Genomic DNA, 17,860 nt, shown 5'->3' with positions numbered 1-17,860 from the left:
TTAGTGTTATCATATTTACTAATTATTAGTGAGTTTATGATTTTCCTTTTTATATTCACGTTTTATATACATCTACTATATTGAAGTTAGCCTATATTATGCACTGGTAAAATGGTTTGTCAAATGATACTATGTAGAATGTATTTATGCATAGTAGAGATTTTTACTGTGACTGTCTATTACGGAATGAAAGAAGTTCTTCCAACGAAATGGAATTAACGGCAACTGGTGCTTTAAATGCACATTTATTAAAACTTAAAAGCAATTGTATATTTATTATGATTTTTAAGCAAATACAATATACAAATATGTCTTTTATTGTGACCGTCCATTACGGAATGAAAGAAGTTCTTCCAACGAAATGGAATTAACGGCAACTGGTGCTTTAAATGCACATTTATTTAAAAGCAATTGTATATTTATCATGATTTCTAAGCAAAAATAATATACAAATATATGTTTAATGTCAATCAGTGAAGTTAAATTTTATATGTCATTGTGAACAAAATAAAATAATAGATTAACAATAGAATAAGACAAGGTTTGTTTAGCGATAACTGAATGTGAATTTATATGGTGCAAGAAGCCTTGTCAAATTCATTCGTTTGGTTTCAGCTTCAGAAGTTTAATGCTGTAAAGTTTTAATTGATTAATTAGTTCTATCTGAACTTAATGGTTTTATTGATTGAATTCTATTGGATGGATTTTTATATATAAGAAGTGTTTTTATTTGATTTAATTGATCTGATGAAGTGTGCACAGCGCACGCGAAAGCGCTTATCCTATCTTATGTTTCTACTGGAATAAAAGAAGATTTTATGCATCTATTCTCGTGGTGTATCCTTGCAGTTTATCCTTGATACATTGGTTTCAGAACTTTTGCTGAAGGATACTTTGGGAGCTAACGATATTTTTTCTACTTTTTTGGTTTTTGCTGGTTTGTATCGTTACCTCCACGCTATGGAGAATACTGAAGTGGAATTGGACTACAACCCTGAGGGGAAATTGAACATGTTAAATATCGATGCTTTTTTACCACAAAAAAACAATCCTTTGCTGAACTTAAATTTCTCAGAAACGGTGAGCACAATAGTAACAACTAATGTTGGTGATGAGAATATGACTGAGTTTTATGAATTAACTAGAGAATAATTTCTATAAACTCCAGAGACTGTCCTGGCAAAGGAAACATTTACAAGCGTGTAACCATTTTAGGGTTATACCGAGAGGCATGCGCGTCCTGTGCATGCCTACCTATGGTCAGTTATACCCTGCTTTACTCAAAAAATGGCAAGAAATGAATTTGGAACTTGGCTTCAAATATGTTAATTTGCTATTAGAACATTTTGAACCCATTGAAGCGGAGCTACAAAAGAGAACAGACGGCCTGTATAGAGATATTACTGACCGTTTTAAATCAGAGACATGTATAAGGAAGCTTAATAACATCTGTGCACAGATTAATATATATAGCGACAAATTAAAGAAGATAAAAGAAAGAAAACTAGCTAGAGATGTTCAAGACTTTACAATGGGTAATATCTTTGTTTGGCCCAGAACAAATGAGGCCAACAATACTAGAACTAATAGCAAAGTTCTTTCACAAAATGTAGAACCGGAAACAGGAAGATCCACTGTTTTAAATTTGGCGCCATTGTCTGGAGCCGCTTCCTGCAGCACGGAGCCGAATGAAGTAAGAAGGCAACAACACATAGAGGATCAGAATCATAGCACTCCACCCCCGAATCAACAGGCCTTGATACATGCTGATGATCCGGAAAGGACAGGCACGATTAGACGCAATATTGCCACTTTTAATAAACCTATCGATGGCCCTTTTCCGATCAAGCAGGATCGGTTCAACAGAGGGAGATCAACAAGTCGGGGACCGAGAAAACGGAAATATTCACAGGACAGGTACGGGCAACAGAAAAGAATGCTGAATTGACTGGACTGGTGTTTAATTATTCTGATTATGTTTTATCTGTTTCTGATCTATCTCTATTAAATAAAGGGCTAAAGTTTATACCGTCACAACCGAGTGTTTTGGCAGAAACTTTCACCGATCTGAGAATGTTTGCAAGGAATATTGCTTTAAAGTTGTTTTTTAATGACAAGAAAAATTTATCTGAAGCTACCAAAAATGTTAATGTAGATGTTTTTAAAAGCAAGAGCACTTTTTCTCCTCAACTACCAGCGATGGTAGAATGTTTTGTGAAGTCATGTGAGAATGATTTATATAAATTCTATTCTTTGAAGCATGTTAGCAACAAGTTTTGTAACTTAGATAGAAATGAATATGAGTCACTTCAAGAATTGAAGAGAAATAATGATATCCTGATTACTTCTGCTGACAAGGGTGGTGGAGTAGTAATACTAAATAGAGAAGAATATATTAAAAACATAGAGACATCTCTTAACTCTACAAACAGTTATAGTGAGTTGGCCTTAGGGCAAGTTAATAAAATAATTAGTAACATAAAAAATAATTTATATGACTTACTTATGTGCCACCAAATTAGCAGCGAAATGCATGATTTTTTGTACATTCAGGAGCCATTGATACCAACTTTAAAAGGTTTGCCCAAAATACACAAAGAAATTAAACCTATACCAATGAGACCTATAGTCTCTGGGAGAAATTGGGCTACTTATAACCTTTCAATATTTTTAGAAAAAATGCTCAGACCTATGGTTGATAAAGTAGTTACTATATTAAGAGATACACAAAATCTTTTACAAGGGATAGAGTTAATCTCACAAGACCAAATGACTTCAGGCAAATTATTATTAGTGACATTGGATATATGTAATTTGTTTACTTGCATACCAAATGAATATGGCCTGCAAGCTATTCGTGAAATCATGATGAAAGAAAGTGAATTTTCTGCAGATAGGCAGATTTTGATAAGCCAATTGCTTGACCTGGTGTTATATAATAATGTATTTTTATTTAATAATAAATACTATCTTCAAACATGGGGTGTTGCTATGGGCACCCCATGTGCGAATTCTTACGCGAATTTGGTCTTATATTTTTGGGAAAAATCATGTCTGTTTGATAGTATTTGGATGGAAAAAATATGTTTTTATAGAAGATTTGTTGATGACGTAGTGTTATTCTGGAATGGGACAGTCACAGAATTACAGCAATTTATCATATATTTGGAATCCACGACAGAATTCTTGAAATTTACATATGAATATTCCAATAAAAGTATCAATTATTTGGATGTGAATTTATACTTCGATATAAAAGGCAGTTTGACCTCAAAGATTTTTAGAAAGAAGTGTTGGAAGAATAATATGTTAGAACAAAGTAGTATGCATCCTAGACATACTTTTACAGGGATAATGAAAGGACAATTTTTAAGACTGACTAAATTATGTAAAGATCCACTAATATTAGAGCAAGAAGCGAATAATATGGTACAAATATTTACTGAAAGAGGCTATAACTATAATTTGACCAAGGAGATAAGAGATGATATTATACTTCCATTTTTGAATCGAAAAAATATGGATCAAGAAAATACAATAAAGAAAAATATGGGAATAAGTTATTATAGATCTAAACATATAAGAGAACATAGTGGAATGGATAGAAATAGCAATAAAATAGCTTACTTAATGAAATATACGAACGATAATGCACATATTAGGAAAATAATAACCAAGAATTGGAATATTCTGACAATAATGGATGACATTAGGCAAGTAGTGGGACAGAAACCCACTTTTATGTTTAGGACTTGTGATAATTTGAAAGATATCTTTTCAAGAAGTTTGAATGACATAAAGGTGTATAGTAATGATGTATTATGGGGCACCTTCCCTTGTAAGCGATGTAACATGTGTAAATATATAAATACTACACAAGAGTATCGACATCCACATGGCTTTTTCGAATTTAAACCAAGAATACATGCTGATTGTGACAGCACTAACTTGATTTATATGGCGAACTGTACTTCTTGCGAAGCTTTTTATATTGGATTAACAAAAAGAAAATTAAAAGAACGTATTTATAATCACATATACGACATTCGCAAAAGAAATGAATTAAATGCATTGGCGAAACATATTAATGTTAATCCTACACATGCGTTTAAATTTAGGGTATTGCAAATAGTGAAGACTAGCAACAGATTAGGTGACAATGTCAACCATTTATTGGAAGTAGAGCTAGGCTGGATTTTCAAATCCGGAGCACATAAGGAACCAGGAATAAATAATTATGTGTCTTTGAAACCCATTCTTGAAAAGAGATAATATCATAAGTTGATGATTAATGTTAAGAATTTTTAGCTTTAATGCTATATGGGAATAAGAAAATTTGATAAGAAAAAGAGCATTGAAGATAGACATACTAACATAAGACAATAATGCAATAGTAACAAAATAGAGATGTTCTTCATCTCACATTGCTGCAGTCCTTACATATGGGTAGTCCGCTGTCCTCGGTCGGCCCGAATACCAAAGTATTAGGCTGACGTCGGTCAAGGCGCTTAAAACTGACATCAGGACATCAGGGTACAAAAGCGCATGACCGACGTCATTTCCTCAGTCTTTTTTGCCGCATGGTCCGATGCAGAAGCAGCGTTGCAAGTGCCGTTCGGCGTTCTGAAATTTTTCGAGTTTGGAGTTTCAGACCGAATCCAAGTTGGCTAAGTACCCCGTTGGGGAATATTTTGTTTTTTTCTTGCCTCAGTGTTTTACCGGATGTCAGAAAAAGTGAATAACTGTATTTCTTGTGGGAAACAGATACCGCATAGGGATTATCATTCTTTGTGCATTCCTTGTTTGGGGCCTGAGCACGACGTTGTTGGGTGTCGCTTTTGTGCTAGGTTCAATAAGCACACTATTAAGCGAAGGTTAGATTGTGCTAGGCTGGTCTTCGGTAAGCGGTGCAATTATAATATGCCATCGGACTCTCCGGCGCCCGCTTCTACGTAGAAGCGCAAAGACAAAACTGTTAAACCCAGGCAAGATGAGTCGTCCATTCCGGACGCCGGTTCTTTAGAGGCTTCAGTGGAACCGGTGGTTCCGACGGAGACTTCTCTGGAGTCTCAGGGGGAGACTTTGATTTTGCAGGATGTGGCCTCTCAGGAGGCAGGTCAGGCTGAAGGGGCTTCTCAGGTTACTGTACTCCCCTCCCTTCCTAGGGTGGGTAGGCCCTCTCCTTCTGTTTCCAAGGCTTCTCCCAGAGGCAGGCCAGGTTTAGCTTCTGTTGGTGTCACTCCTAGTTCAGCAGGGTCTGTGCCTAAGAAGCACATGCTTAAAATGGCAGAAGATTTGATTACTCTGATTAGAGGTTCTTTGCCCCCTCCTGATAAGAGGCCTAGGGTGGAGCCAGAGTTGGGAAGTTTTGAGCAGGCTTCGGATGTTTCAGAGTCTTGCTGAAGACTTGCAGGAGTACTCTCCTTATTCTGATTCTGATGCTGATGATTCCACTCCTTCTGCTTCTCCTCCAGAGGATTTTTCTTTTCAGAGACACTTCATTCTATGAGGGAACATTTTAAGTGGGAAGGTCAGGACTTCTCTGATTCTCGGAAAAGGCTTAGGAATTTTGCTTTTACCCCAACATAGGCCCTTGGCTATACCCCTGTTCTGGATGTTGTGGAAGATGTGTTTTCAGAGGCTTCACTTAATCCTGATTCTCTGCCTCCTGCCTGTTAAACTGGATAGGTATTACAGGGTGCCTGAGGCTCATAAATATCTTTATAAGAGTCCTAGGGCGGACCCAGAAACTATTAGTCAGGGACCTAAGGGTGTCAAGGCCTCTGTTGTAAAAATCCGGTTCCTCTAGATAAAGAGGCCAGAGCTTTGGATAGATGGGGAAAGAAGGTCTATACATCTTCTACCTTAGCTATTAGGGCTTTGAATTGCCAGTTTCATATGTTGAAATATCAAAACTTTCTTCTTTCTCAATTGAAGTCTAAGGTGGATGCTCTGGCGGAAGGCATTGAGTGTAAAGAATTACAAGATTTGGTGCATGTCTCTGAACAGGTGGGTAAGCATTCATTACAATGTGGTTTTGATGCTGTGCAGGCCTGCGTCTAGGGTGGCTGCCACTGGTTCAGTTCTTCGCAGGCACGCCTGGCTGAAGGATCAGAATTTATCTGACCATGTTAAGACAAGGATTTTGGATGCTCCTTTGCAGTCTGATGTGTTGTTTGGTTCACCTGTGGAGTCAGTCTTGAAGAAAATGGAAGACAAGGCTAAGTCTATGCAGGCTGTTAAAGATTTTTGCAAGTTCAGCCTCCAGTTTAGTAGGAATTGGCCTGCTAAGGGGTGGACGTATCCTTCTTATGATTCTCAGTCTAGGGGTAGATCTAGGCGTGGTAGGGGCAGAGCTCAGAGTTCTTTCAGACCTAGAACAGGGAGTTCACCTGCACAATCTTCGGGTGAGGGCAGGGGCCAGACCTTTCGTAAACAGGCCCAATGACCTACTTTTTCAGCTGCCAGATCCTTCTTGCCTGGCAGCACCTTTGGGAGGAAGGTTGGCACTCTTCAAGGAAAATTGGATTTTGATTACCCAAGACAAATGGGTATTGGATATCATACATCAAGGTTACAAGTTTTATTTCCATACCTTGCCTCCTTTCAAAGGCATGCCAGACGTTCCTCCTCAGCAAAGACTAGAGGCTCACAAACAAATTTCTCTACTACTTCAAATAGGGGCCATACAACCGGTCCCTCTGCCAGAAGTGGGCCTAGGATTTTATTCTCGCCTGTTTCTAGTACCAAAGAAAGGGAACACGTGGAGACCAATTTTGGATTTATCTATCCTCAACACATATCTGGACATTCCCAAGTTCAAAATGTTGATGTTACAACAGCTTTTACCTCTGCTGGGCAAAGATCACTGGATGGTGACTCTGGATCTCAAGGAGGCTTACCTTCATGTTCCTATCAGGCTCAGTTGCAGGAAGTATCTGCGTTTTCGGGCTGGGACTTCTCATTATCAGTTCTCTGCATTGCCCTTTGGCTTATCTACTGCCCAGAGTATTCACGAAGGTTCTGGCTCCAGTGGTAGCTTTCTTCAGGCTAAGAGGAATACAAATCTATCCTTATTTGGAGGATTGCCTGATTCTGGCCCAAGAAAAGGGCGAACTTCTTCATCATTTACAGTATGTGATGGCAGTGTTAAGATGCCTGGGGTATTCTGTGAGCGAAATAAAGTCCAGTCTAGTACCCTCTCAGGACATGTGCTTTCTGGGTGTGAGACTGAATACAGCATCCCAGATGGCCTTTTGACCCCGGACAAACAAAAGAATCTTTCTCTTTACTTCCACCAATTGTCTCGTCAGTCCAGGCTGACTGCAAGGACAGTCCTTCAAGCCTTGGGGTTCATGGCATCTTGTATTCTGGTACTTCCCAATGCCAAACTGCATATGAGGAAGCTACAATGGTATCTCAAAATGTATGGACACAGCACTGCCAAGATATGGACACTGTCATTCAGATAATACCTTGCATTCAAAAGGAATTTTTGTGGTGGGCTCAGGAATGTCACCTAAACAAGGGACTCTCTGTGACCCGGCCAGAGGCGAGTCAGATTCTAACGACAGATGCCTCAGACAAAGCTTGGGGAGCTCATCTAAATGGAAAATGGGTACAAGACACGTGGCCTGCCAGACTTCAACATTTACATATCAACTTGAAGGAGATGTTAGCAGTCCAATTTGCATTGATAGCTTTCAAGGATTTACTTCTTCCAGGGCAGGTGTTGATTCAAACAGACAACACAACTGTCATGTGGTACATCAACAAGCAAGGGGACGCATTCATATCCTCTATGCAGACAAGCAATGATTTTGTGGGAGACTGCTCTCAGTTTACAGCTAAATCTTCAGGCAAGGTTTCTGCCAGGGGCACAGAACTCCTTAGCAGATGTGTTGAGCAGACAAATTATGGATCCCCACGAGTGGAAATTGGATCCTCATGTATTTCAGAAATTGACAGTGTTATGGGGAACTCCAGACATAGATCTGTTCGCTTCTCCACTAAATTACCAGCTGCCAAAGTTTTGCACAAAAAGGTTTCATCCCACAGCTTGGAAAGTGCATGCTCTCTCATTCAATTGGAGCAATCTTCACGTGTATGCCTTTCCACCTCTGCCTCTCCTCCCAAAGGTACTCCTGAAGGTCAGACAGGACAAGCCAAACATGATTTTAATAGCTGGGGATTGGCCTCGACAGCACTAGTACCCATTACTGAGAAGTCTGGTACGGGAGCCTCCATGGCCTTTGCCTTCAATTCCTCACCTGCTGTCTCAGGAGAACAGTCATTTACTCAATGTCAAACTTCACTCTCTGCATCTGACAGCCTGGCATATTCTGTTTTAAACCCTGGAGGGTCTCAGCTTCCACAACAAGTTTTGAATGTTATTTTGGAGGCCAGAAGGCCTAGTACAAGGAAAGTTTACGCAGATAAATGGAGGAGATTTTTAATTTGGAGTACAGCAAAGGATTTTGATGTTTCTAAACCTAATTTGAGTGTTGCTCTTCAATACCTTACTGAGTTATTGGACAAAGGTTTGTCCTTCTCCTCTATAAAGGTTCATGCTGCAGCAATTTCTGCTCACTATGACTGTGACCCACCATTATTTTCTCATCCTTTGTTTAAGCAATTCCTTAGAGGGGCAAAGAATATAAGACCCCCACGTAGAGCTCCTACTCCTGCTTGGGATCTCAATTTTGTGTTGGAGAAACTCACTCTACAACCTTTTGAGCCTGCAGCTACTGCCGAGTTTGCTTTTACTTGACCTGATACTTGGTATATGGATAAATCTATTATGTTTTTAATATATTGTTTTTTGCAACACATTCTCATTTATTAGTTTAATAGTTTTATCAGTTCCACTATTGGAACGCCTCTTGTGGAGAGGAGAACAGCCTAAAATTCTATGTAGTGTTTAGATATAATAGACTAAGGCTGTATTCTATATTAATTATTAGTGTTATCATATTTATTCATATTTACTAATTATTAGTGAGTTTATGATTTTCCTTTTTATATTCACGTTTTATATACAGCTACTATATTGAAGTTAGCCTATATTATGCACTGGTAAAATGGTTTGTCAAATGATACTATGTAGAATGTATTTATGCATAGTAGAGATTTTTACTGTGACTGTCTATTACGGAATGAAAGAAGTTCTTCCAACGAAATGGAATTAACGGCAACTGGTGCTTTAAATGCACATTTATTTAAAAGCAATTGTATATTTATCATGATTTCTAAGCAAATATAATATACAAATATATGTTTAATGTCAATCAGTGAAGTTAAATTTTATATGTCATTGTGAACAAAATAAAATAATAGATTAACAATAGAATAAGACAAGGTTTGTTTAGCGATAACTGAATGTGAATTTATATGGTGCAAGAAGCCTTGTCAAATTCATTCGTTTGGTTTCAGCTTCAGAAGTTTAATGCTGTAAAGTTTTAATTGATTAATTAGTTCTATCTGAACTTAATGGTTTTATTGATTGAATTCTATTGGATGGATTTTTATATATAAGAAGTGTTTTTATTTGATTTAATTGATCTGATGAAGCGTGCACAGCGCACGCGAAAGCGCTTATCCTATCTTATGTTTCTACTGGAATAAAAGAAGATTTTATGCATCTATTCTCGTGGTGTATCCTTGCAGTTTATCCTTGATACATTGATTAATATAGGAAGGATATAGTTATGGTATTATTGAGGGAAAGAAGTATTTTACTTTAGCTGGGGGTAGAGGAAGACCAGGACCAAGTCTAACAGGTTTGGAGTAGACAGAGTTAATTGGTATTGAGAGAAAAAGTAGATTGATCTAGCAGGGGAGGGGGTGGAGCAACACAAAGTGTCCATTAAATATAACTTTACATTCTGTTTAAAGGATTTACATGTAGAGTTTGTCTTAGAGGGTGTGGAATGTTATGCCACATTTTGGAGACGTGACGTGAGGCAAGCGAGTTGCCTGCCAAATTATTGTGTTTGGTCACAGTAAAAGTTTTTATCACTTGAATGTAAGTGTCTATTTAGTGTATGCTGAAGAAGAATATTGGCCATGCTTGGGCATTTCTCAGGGATGTGGATAAGAGTATGTGGGATTCTCAGGTAAGGCAAGCAGTGAGGGAGCTGTTTTAAGGCTAAGCAATGATGTGACCTATCTCCTAGCATTTCTAACAAAAAAAAAAAGATGGTGTGACCCACGTGACTGGTGGTGGTGGAGGATAGAAGTGAGATCCCTACCTATTTTTTCCGTCATTTCACTATTTTTCATGTCTGTCTGAGATCTGAATAGGGAGAACAGATCCTTCTTATACTGGACGGATTCTGCCAGTTGTTTCACATCTGTAGACTAGCACATGGGCAGACTGTTTCTTTCCCCTGCTCATGGCAGCAAGGGTGTTGCAATTACCAAATGGACCCTATCCGTTTTGAATGCAAATTTCATTGTCCTAGAGGGCTAAAAGGCACTTGACCAACATGGCAAGAGGGAATTCCCACCTGGTTGGGTGAAAACAGCTGCCTTCAGTGCATGTTGTTTGAATGTTTATGGTATCTGTGCTATAACCACCTGACTGTCGGTGCATACCTCTGAAAATTACTGTAGCTTTTAGCCCCACTGCAGGTTACAGTATCTTTTCTGAAGGATTTCTTTTGGAAACACTTCCTGGGATTCCACCAATGTATACAATCCACCTATTAAGTCTTCTTGAATTAAGTTATAACAATGATACATCATCAGTTAATTTTTTACAAGAGCTGTGTGCAGTAACTGTATTACCCCCCCCACCCCCCCACCCCCTCGCTTGAGATTCTGCAGTCACTGTATCAAATAAGCTGGACCTAGTGTATTTAAAAAATATATAATATTTTCTTCTGGATGCAGTTCTGTGTTTGAACAGAGGTAAAGAAATGGAGAACCTTTGTGTATTCTGTTCTGCTGTTAGAATACTGTGCATGTGTGAACGTGTGCCTTTAGTGTAAAAACTCGATTTTAAGAACCGGAAAAAGGCCAGGGGGAGGAGGCTGCCATGATGCAAGCTGTTAAGGGACATGTTCAGCACTTTAGACAATGTTCCTATTGGTCACCAGGTTTGTCAGCATGACTCAGTGTTCCAACTGGTCTCCAGGTGTGTCAGCATGACTGACACTATAATTAAGGAGCCAGGATATAACACTGTAAAAGAAAAGAAAATATGCTGACATATATATTTGGTGAGACAGGAAAGAGCTGTGGTATTGTAACTGTTTACTCCCCCCCCCCTTTTTCCTTGGTTTGTTGGGGTTGCCTGTGTGTATTTGAGGGGGGGGGGGTGATTGCCAGGGCACCAATTTATCTGCTTATGTTGATTTTAAGAACCTTGCGAAATGATACAATAAGAATGCTCCAGGTATTCCACATGCTGCAAAGGATTCGCTTAGGGAGTATTAATGTATTTGTTATGTATCTCTCCTACAGGTAGTATTTTAGACACTGACTTTGGAATACAAGATGGTATTGGACCAGGCAAGCTGGGAACAAAAGCTGAGAGAGATCGTCGATTAAAAAAAAAGTAAGTGGATGCTGGGTTTATAAGTAAATGGAGTATACAATAAACAAAGTAATACGATTGTATCCAAACATAATGGAGTTGAATTTGTCAGGTGATGTGCTGGGACTAAACTTTTGTAAAGTCTTGACTTCTGTTTGATGTTTCTACCCATCCTCAGAAAACATTGTCTACTTATGTCAGAGTATATATGCACAGGATCTGCAAGACACTGATAAGCATGCAAAACCAGATGACAAATTGGAAAATGTTAATAAATTAAGAAAGCTGGCTATAAGGGATATACACAGCTACTGGATTTTAAGGGAATTATTTTGTATACTACATGTCATCATCTGTAGACCATGTCTGCAACGTCACTGTATTTTTGTGCCTCATACCTAACATGGATCAGTGTAATTCTTGTCTACTTGTCTCTTGCTGATTTAACTAACTTACCTTCTCAGTTTTTGTTTCCTGACATACCCACTTACTTAATAACCACAAACAAGCTCCTATTAACGGACCACAAGATGCATGGATGAATCCCTTGAAAATTAACCGCAAAAGCACAAAACACCACCGTGGTACGAAATTAAAAGAATAAACTTTAGTAAAAGATAATGATAAATAAGAGTTTAGAGGTTAAGTGCTTTCATCTGAGACAATCAAGGACTTCTTCAGAACAAAGCTAACTGAGTTACCAATGATTTAAGTAACAATTTTTAATGGATAAGATAATAGATGGGGATTTATATAAGGTCTTGTTAAGTGCACAACATATGATTCCCAGAAATTTTAGAATAACAAAGATCCATAAGGATCTAAATGATCCACCTTTAAGACCCACAGTCAATGCCATCAATTCTAAAACATATCCTCTGATGAAATACATTGATTATTTTGTGAAATATGTTTTGAATAACCATATGTATGCAGTAAATGATTCCTGAGATGTTTTAATGCAAATTACTGCATCCCTGTACATGGAAAATCTCATTTTTGTAACAGTAGATGTGAAAGATCTGTTTGCCATGATTTCCCATGACTTTGGTACCCAATGGGTGGAAGAATACTTGAACAAGCATACCAACTAGGATAACCATGTGATTTACAAAATAGTCACTTTGTTAGAGATGGTATTATACAATAATTTTATATATTTTGAAAGCTCATTTTACAATCAGAAGACTGGTGTGGCAATGGCTGCTGCATGCGCCCCAGTCTAGGCCAATATAGTAATGGCCTATTGGGAGGAAAATTCTGTACTATTTTTAAAACAAAATGGAACCTGTACTGTAGATTTCTTGATGATATTTGTGTAATATATTTTAGACAGGAAGTATTGAAGAGCTACAAGATTTTGTAAATTTTCTGGACAATACCACTGAATTTTTTAAATTTACATCCAGTCAGTCATCAGAGAAGATCAATTTTTTTTATTGGTTAAAGATAGAACTAGAAAAAAGTTTGTGTCCAGTATTTTTAGGAAAGCCACATATTCACACACTACACTGCGTTTTTACAGCTGTCACCCTTACCATAAGAAAAAAAGCTATAGCGAAGGGAGGATGGTAAGGGCAGCTAGGATGGCTTCCGATTTGGAGATTTTCCTTGATGAAATACAAAAATTGAAAAGTATGTTTTTGTCCAGAGGTTATCCCTGTGAGTCGGTAGCTGCTATAATGATGGAAGTAGTGAGGAAAAGGGAAGAGGGGCAATACAGACCACTTCTTGGATGAATGCAAAATGTTCATAGTGGTAACAATTAAAAAGATTTAAGGAAAGCTTTTATTATTACTTACAGTGCTGATGGGAAAAAACTGGAATGTTTTTAGAGCGGATGAAGAATTGTTTAACCTACTGGGGAATGACGCAAAAATTGTATATAAAAGGGATAGGAATTTTAGAGGCATGTTGGAATCCAGCAGTTTGAAGAAACTGGGTTATAATAAGGGTTTGAATAAAGGCACCTTTAAATGTGGTGCATGGGTACAATACAAATACATCTTAGAAGGAGATAGAATTTATCTAAATGAGAAAGAATGGGTCAGTAAGAATGCCTATTATAATTGCACTTCAAAAAGAGTAATTTATGTTGCTAAGTGTCAGTTACATGCAGGTTTTTATAAAGGAAACACTGAGAGAAAAATTAAAGAACAAATTTACGAACACATATATGACACTGGTAAAAGAAATGGAAAAAGTGCATTTGGAAGGCATGTCAGTGAAAACCCAGACCATTTCCTTTAAATTCTGGGTGCTTGATTCCATGCAGTTCAGTCTGGGAGAGGGGGGGGGGCATGGAAATTGAAACTAGAGGCTCTTGAACTTAAATGGCAGTTAGCAATTGCCAGTGACAAATCTCCTGGGCATAATGAAACTATTTCTATAGATTGTATTTTAAAACTGAAACAATTAAAATTGTAGACACCGGTGATGTTATTTAGAATTTTTAACATTTTCTTATAAGTGAATACATATAGTTGGCTGCATTTGGCTAGCATTGCTTTAAATGCTAGCTAGGAATTAATTGATGTGATGATGTCATTTTGTAATTTTTATTTAAATCATTAACTCAGTTAGCTTTGTTCTGAAGAAGTCCTTGATTGTCTCAGATGAAAGTGCTTAACCTCTAACCTGTTATTTATCACTGGCTTTTATTAAAGTTTATATTTTTTAATTTCATAGCACGGTGGTGTTTTGTGCTTTTACGGTTTATTTTCAAGGGATTCGTCTGCGTCTTGTGGTCCATTAATAGGATAGTGTTTGTGGTTATTAGGTTTTATGTTATAGCTCCGTTCCATTCCTTTTGGTACGCATAGCTACTTACTTACATAGTTGTCTTGCCTTTTACTGTCTCTCTCTCACTGTATCACCTTTCAGTATGCTTAGTGTCTTCTTGGGTGTCTTGTGTCAGCCTTACCTGTCTGTCCTCCTTTTGTCTCCATCACCTGTCTCACTTCACATATCCAGCCTTTAGTCATAGCTGCTTCTGTGTGCCTACTGTCTGTCCATTGTCTTGCACTGAAATAGTGTTTGAGGACAGATAGAGTTGTCTCTCCCTCTTTCAGCTATGTTCTGTGTATCCAACTGCTTAGCTATGTTATCAGGGTAGTGATTATGCATAGATGGACAGCTTCCCTAACCACATTTATCCCTAGTCTTACCCCATGTCCACTCAACTTCTACACCTTATCATTGTCCAGTGCTCATTGTGTATATATGTTCTTGCTTGCAGTTATGGTTTTATGTTTCAACTATCTGTAAGTCTACTCAATCTACATATAGTTATAATTTATGTAGTTTGTAATTCAGTTGTTTAAACAAGCAGTCTTTGTGGGATGGATGTTTTGGTTAACAGAAAATATGAATTTGTAATAATATCCAGTTTGCAGTGGTAAGACAGACAGTGACTACCAAGAGAATAAGACAAACAGGGGCACCGGAAGCTGTTGAAGACGGGGGGGGGGGTGAGAGGGGCACTTAGTGATCTAAAAAGGGCAATTTTTTAAAACTATTTACTACCACAACATAGGTACAAAATCAGCAGGCATGGCAGGCACACACAAAATCAGCAGGCATGGCACACACACACACACGCGCACGCACACACACACACACACACACACACACACACACACACACACACACACACACACACACACAATCAGCAGGCATGGCAGACACACACACTGTCAACACTGGGCAGCAGGCATGACAACAATGATGCACACAGAATATCAGCACTGGGCAGCAGATATGGCTGCAATGATCAGGGCAACTTTTGAAAGTCTCTGGCAACAATGATCAGCACAGAACAAATAAAGGAACAAAACTCTCCTACCAGCATGACTCTGGCTCTGGCAGTACCAGCAGAACAACAGAACAGCAGAAGCATAACTCTTGAAACTCTCTTTACTGACAGCTAGTCTAGTTTGTTTAACTTCCGCGTGCGGATCTACGTTAGCGTACAACGCATGGATCCTCCTTTAACTTCTGCGCGTGAATCCACGTTAGAGTGAAAACTCCACTTCCTTAATTTTTCCTGTCAGGTCTTGCAAGTATACCTCTCAACCTAGAAACATCAAAAACCTGGACAAGACCCATGAAAAATAGGTACAAATCTGTACGCTGATTAGTGTAAAATTTGCATACATAATTACGTAACCCCACCCACTCAAATGGAATTGTGGGATGCCAACTTTCAAATGCAAACTGAAAAACAGACAACCAAAATATGGCACCAGAGTCCCACTGCAGCCATTCCAATGTCCCATTACCTGGTGAGTTCACCCCATTTACTAAAAACACCAATGTGTGCATACTACTTTACTTCTACAATGATTATTTGGATTTTATTTTTACATTTTATAGCACAATGCACAAACACTAATAGATGCCTTCTAGACAAAGCAATACTGTCTCACAATGAAAATAGACTTAGCATTAAAACGTATCTGCCCTTAAAACTCACACTCATTGAAACAGCATTGAAACTCACACCACATCCAAAGAAAATGTATCTGGCCAGTGGTGGATAAAGACTACCTTTGGGCTGTTTGCAAAGGGTTGGGAGTCTATGAACCTTATCTATCTATGAACCTTATCAAATAGGCCCCTTGCACACAAAACAAGAAACATACATGTGTTCTTTGATACACCTTCCTGACTTTATTAAATTATATTCCTTGTATAATACAGCACACTTGTTACACTTAAGTCAGTGCACATTTTAAATTTATTGTATGAACATTTTTCCAGTAGGCAATGAAACAAAATGCATGAACCAATAATGACAAAACTGCCCAATTCAGAACATTTCCATCATAAAAGTCTACTTCCACACACACTATATATATATATATATATATATATATATATATATATATATATATATATATAGAATGACAGTAGTGTAAGCCATAGGCATCTTGCACAGCTTCTTGCACTTATTTTCAATTTCAGTTTTTTTTTTTGGGGGGGGGGGGGCAAAAGGCCAAAAACCAGGGACACATTTTAAACATTGCTTGTATAATTTTGGAAAGTTGCAAGAATAAAAAGTTGTGTTACCACCATGAATTTCACTGCCAAGTCTTGAACTCAGGACCCTGTCCACTACAGTCAGAGCAACATCCACTATACCAAATCAGCATTTTCCTGAAAGACAGAAAGACTGAAATGTAAATGGTTATCATTTACTGAATTCAGTTCTCACTTCTCAGCATAGCTCTCACTCTTAGCACAAAAAACCTGGACAAAGCCAATAACTGGGGAATATAGAATTCTGTTCTCACTTCTCACCATAGGTCTCAACATCTTAGCACAAAACACCTGGACAAAGCCAATAACAGGGGAATACAGCCCTAAAATAGGGACGATTTTCAAATACTGATCTTGTAAACTTAGAAAATTGCTAAAATAAAAGGTTTTGTGTTGCCATTTATTTTCTGAAGAATATGAAGTCTGAAATTCAAATACAATTTGCCACAAAAATCCTGCAAAAAAAACACAGATTTAATGAGGAATAGAACAAAAATATGAGGTGTAAATTTGCAAGTGGTGGTGGCTAGGGACTTTAGGCTCTTTTTACCTGTACCCCTTTCTCACCAAGCATTTTATGCAGCTTGAGAAAGTGCAGGAACTCAGACAACATAAGTAAACCTGTTTTGAAAGATTGCTAGGGATATCTCTTTACTGCACTGTATACAGATACCGCAGTTGGACCTTTCTCTTTGTTTCCAAAGCAGTGACAAACTGACTGTTGTTTGAAAAGCTGTGCCTAGAACAAACATGTAGTAGTGTCAACATGTAAACAACAGGGCAAAAGAGAGAGAAATACATTGCAAAGAGTCTACTATGCCTTTGAAATGCTATCTTTGTGGCAGTGTCATGTAAAAACAAATACTTAAATAAAAAAATCTGAATGACTATATTAAAGATAAAACATATCTATGTGAGGTAACAGCATTCAAGCTTCTTGAAGGCCATTAGTTTGCTAGCTTGACCCTGCTGTTGCCACCATCTATAAATCTCAGTCTTTTTCTTTCTGTGCACATATATATGTATATCTTTACTTCTTCTAAATTTGTGAATTCTCACCCTGGCTGTGCATGCAAATGGTCACCACTGATCAGTGCGTTACCCTAGGAGGCATAAATAAATAAATACATGCTAATGTATGCACAAACACATGTAAATGCAGACCTTGCCACACACACACACACACATACACACACAAACACACTGTTCAACTTTAGTTACCTTTCACAAGGAAATCTCAATACCCATACCACCATTCTGTAAGTTCTGTAGCTCAGGCAC

At 37.9% G+C, this 17,860-nt stretch overlaps 1 protein-coding gene across 1 annotated transcript in view; it reads left to right on the top strand.

Annotated features, from left to right (window-relative positions):
• PPFIA4 (PTPRF interacting protein alpha 4) overlaps positions 1-17,860 on the top strand; it is a 1,641,692-nt gene that overhangs the window by 1,417,257 nt on the left and 206,575 nt on the right. The window contains exon 20 of the mRNA XM_044070202.1: positions 11,467-11,560. Within this exon, the coding sequence (XP_043926137.1) occupies positions 11,467-11,560 (94 nt within the window). The remainder of the gene's footprint in view (positions 1-11,466; positions 11,561-17,860) is intronic.

Source organism: Protopterus annectens, chromosome 4.part1 (assembly GCF_019279795.1).
Source record: "Protopterus annectens isolate FY-2018-M chromosome 4.part1, PAN1.0, whole genome shotgun sequence".
Lineage (NCBI taxonomy): Eukaryota > Metazoa > Chordata > Ceratodontiformes > Protopteridae > Protopterus > Protopterus annectens.
The sequence above is the reverse complement of the archived record's forward strand: the minus strand, read 5'-3'. Positions and strand labels throughout refer to the sequence as shown.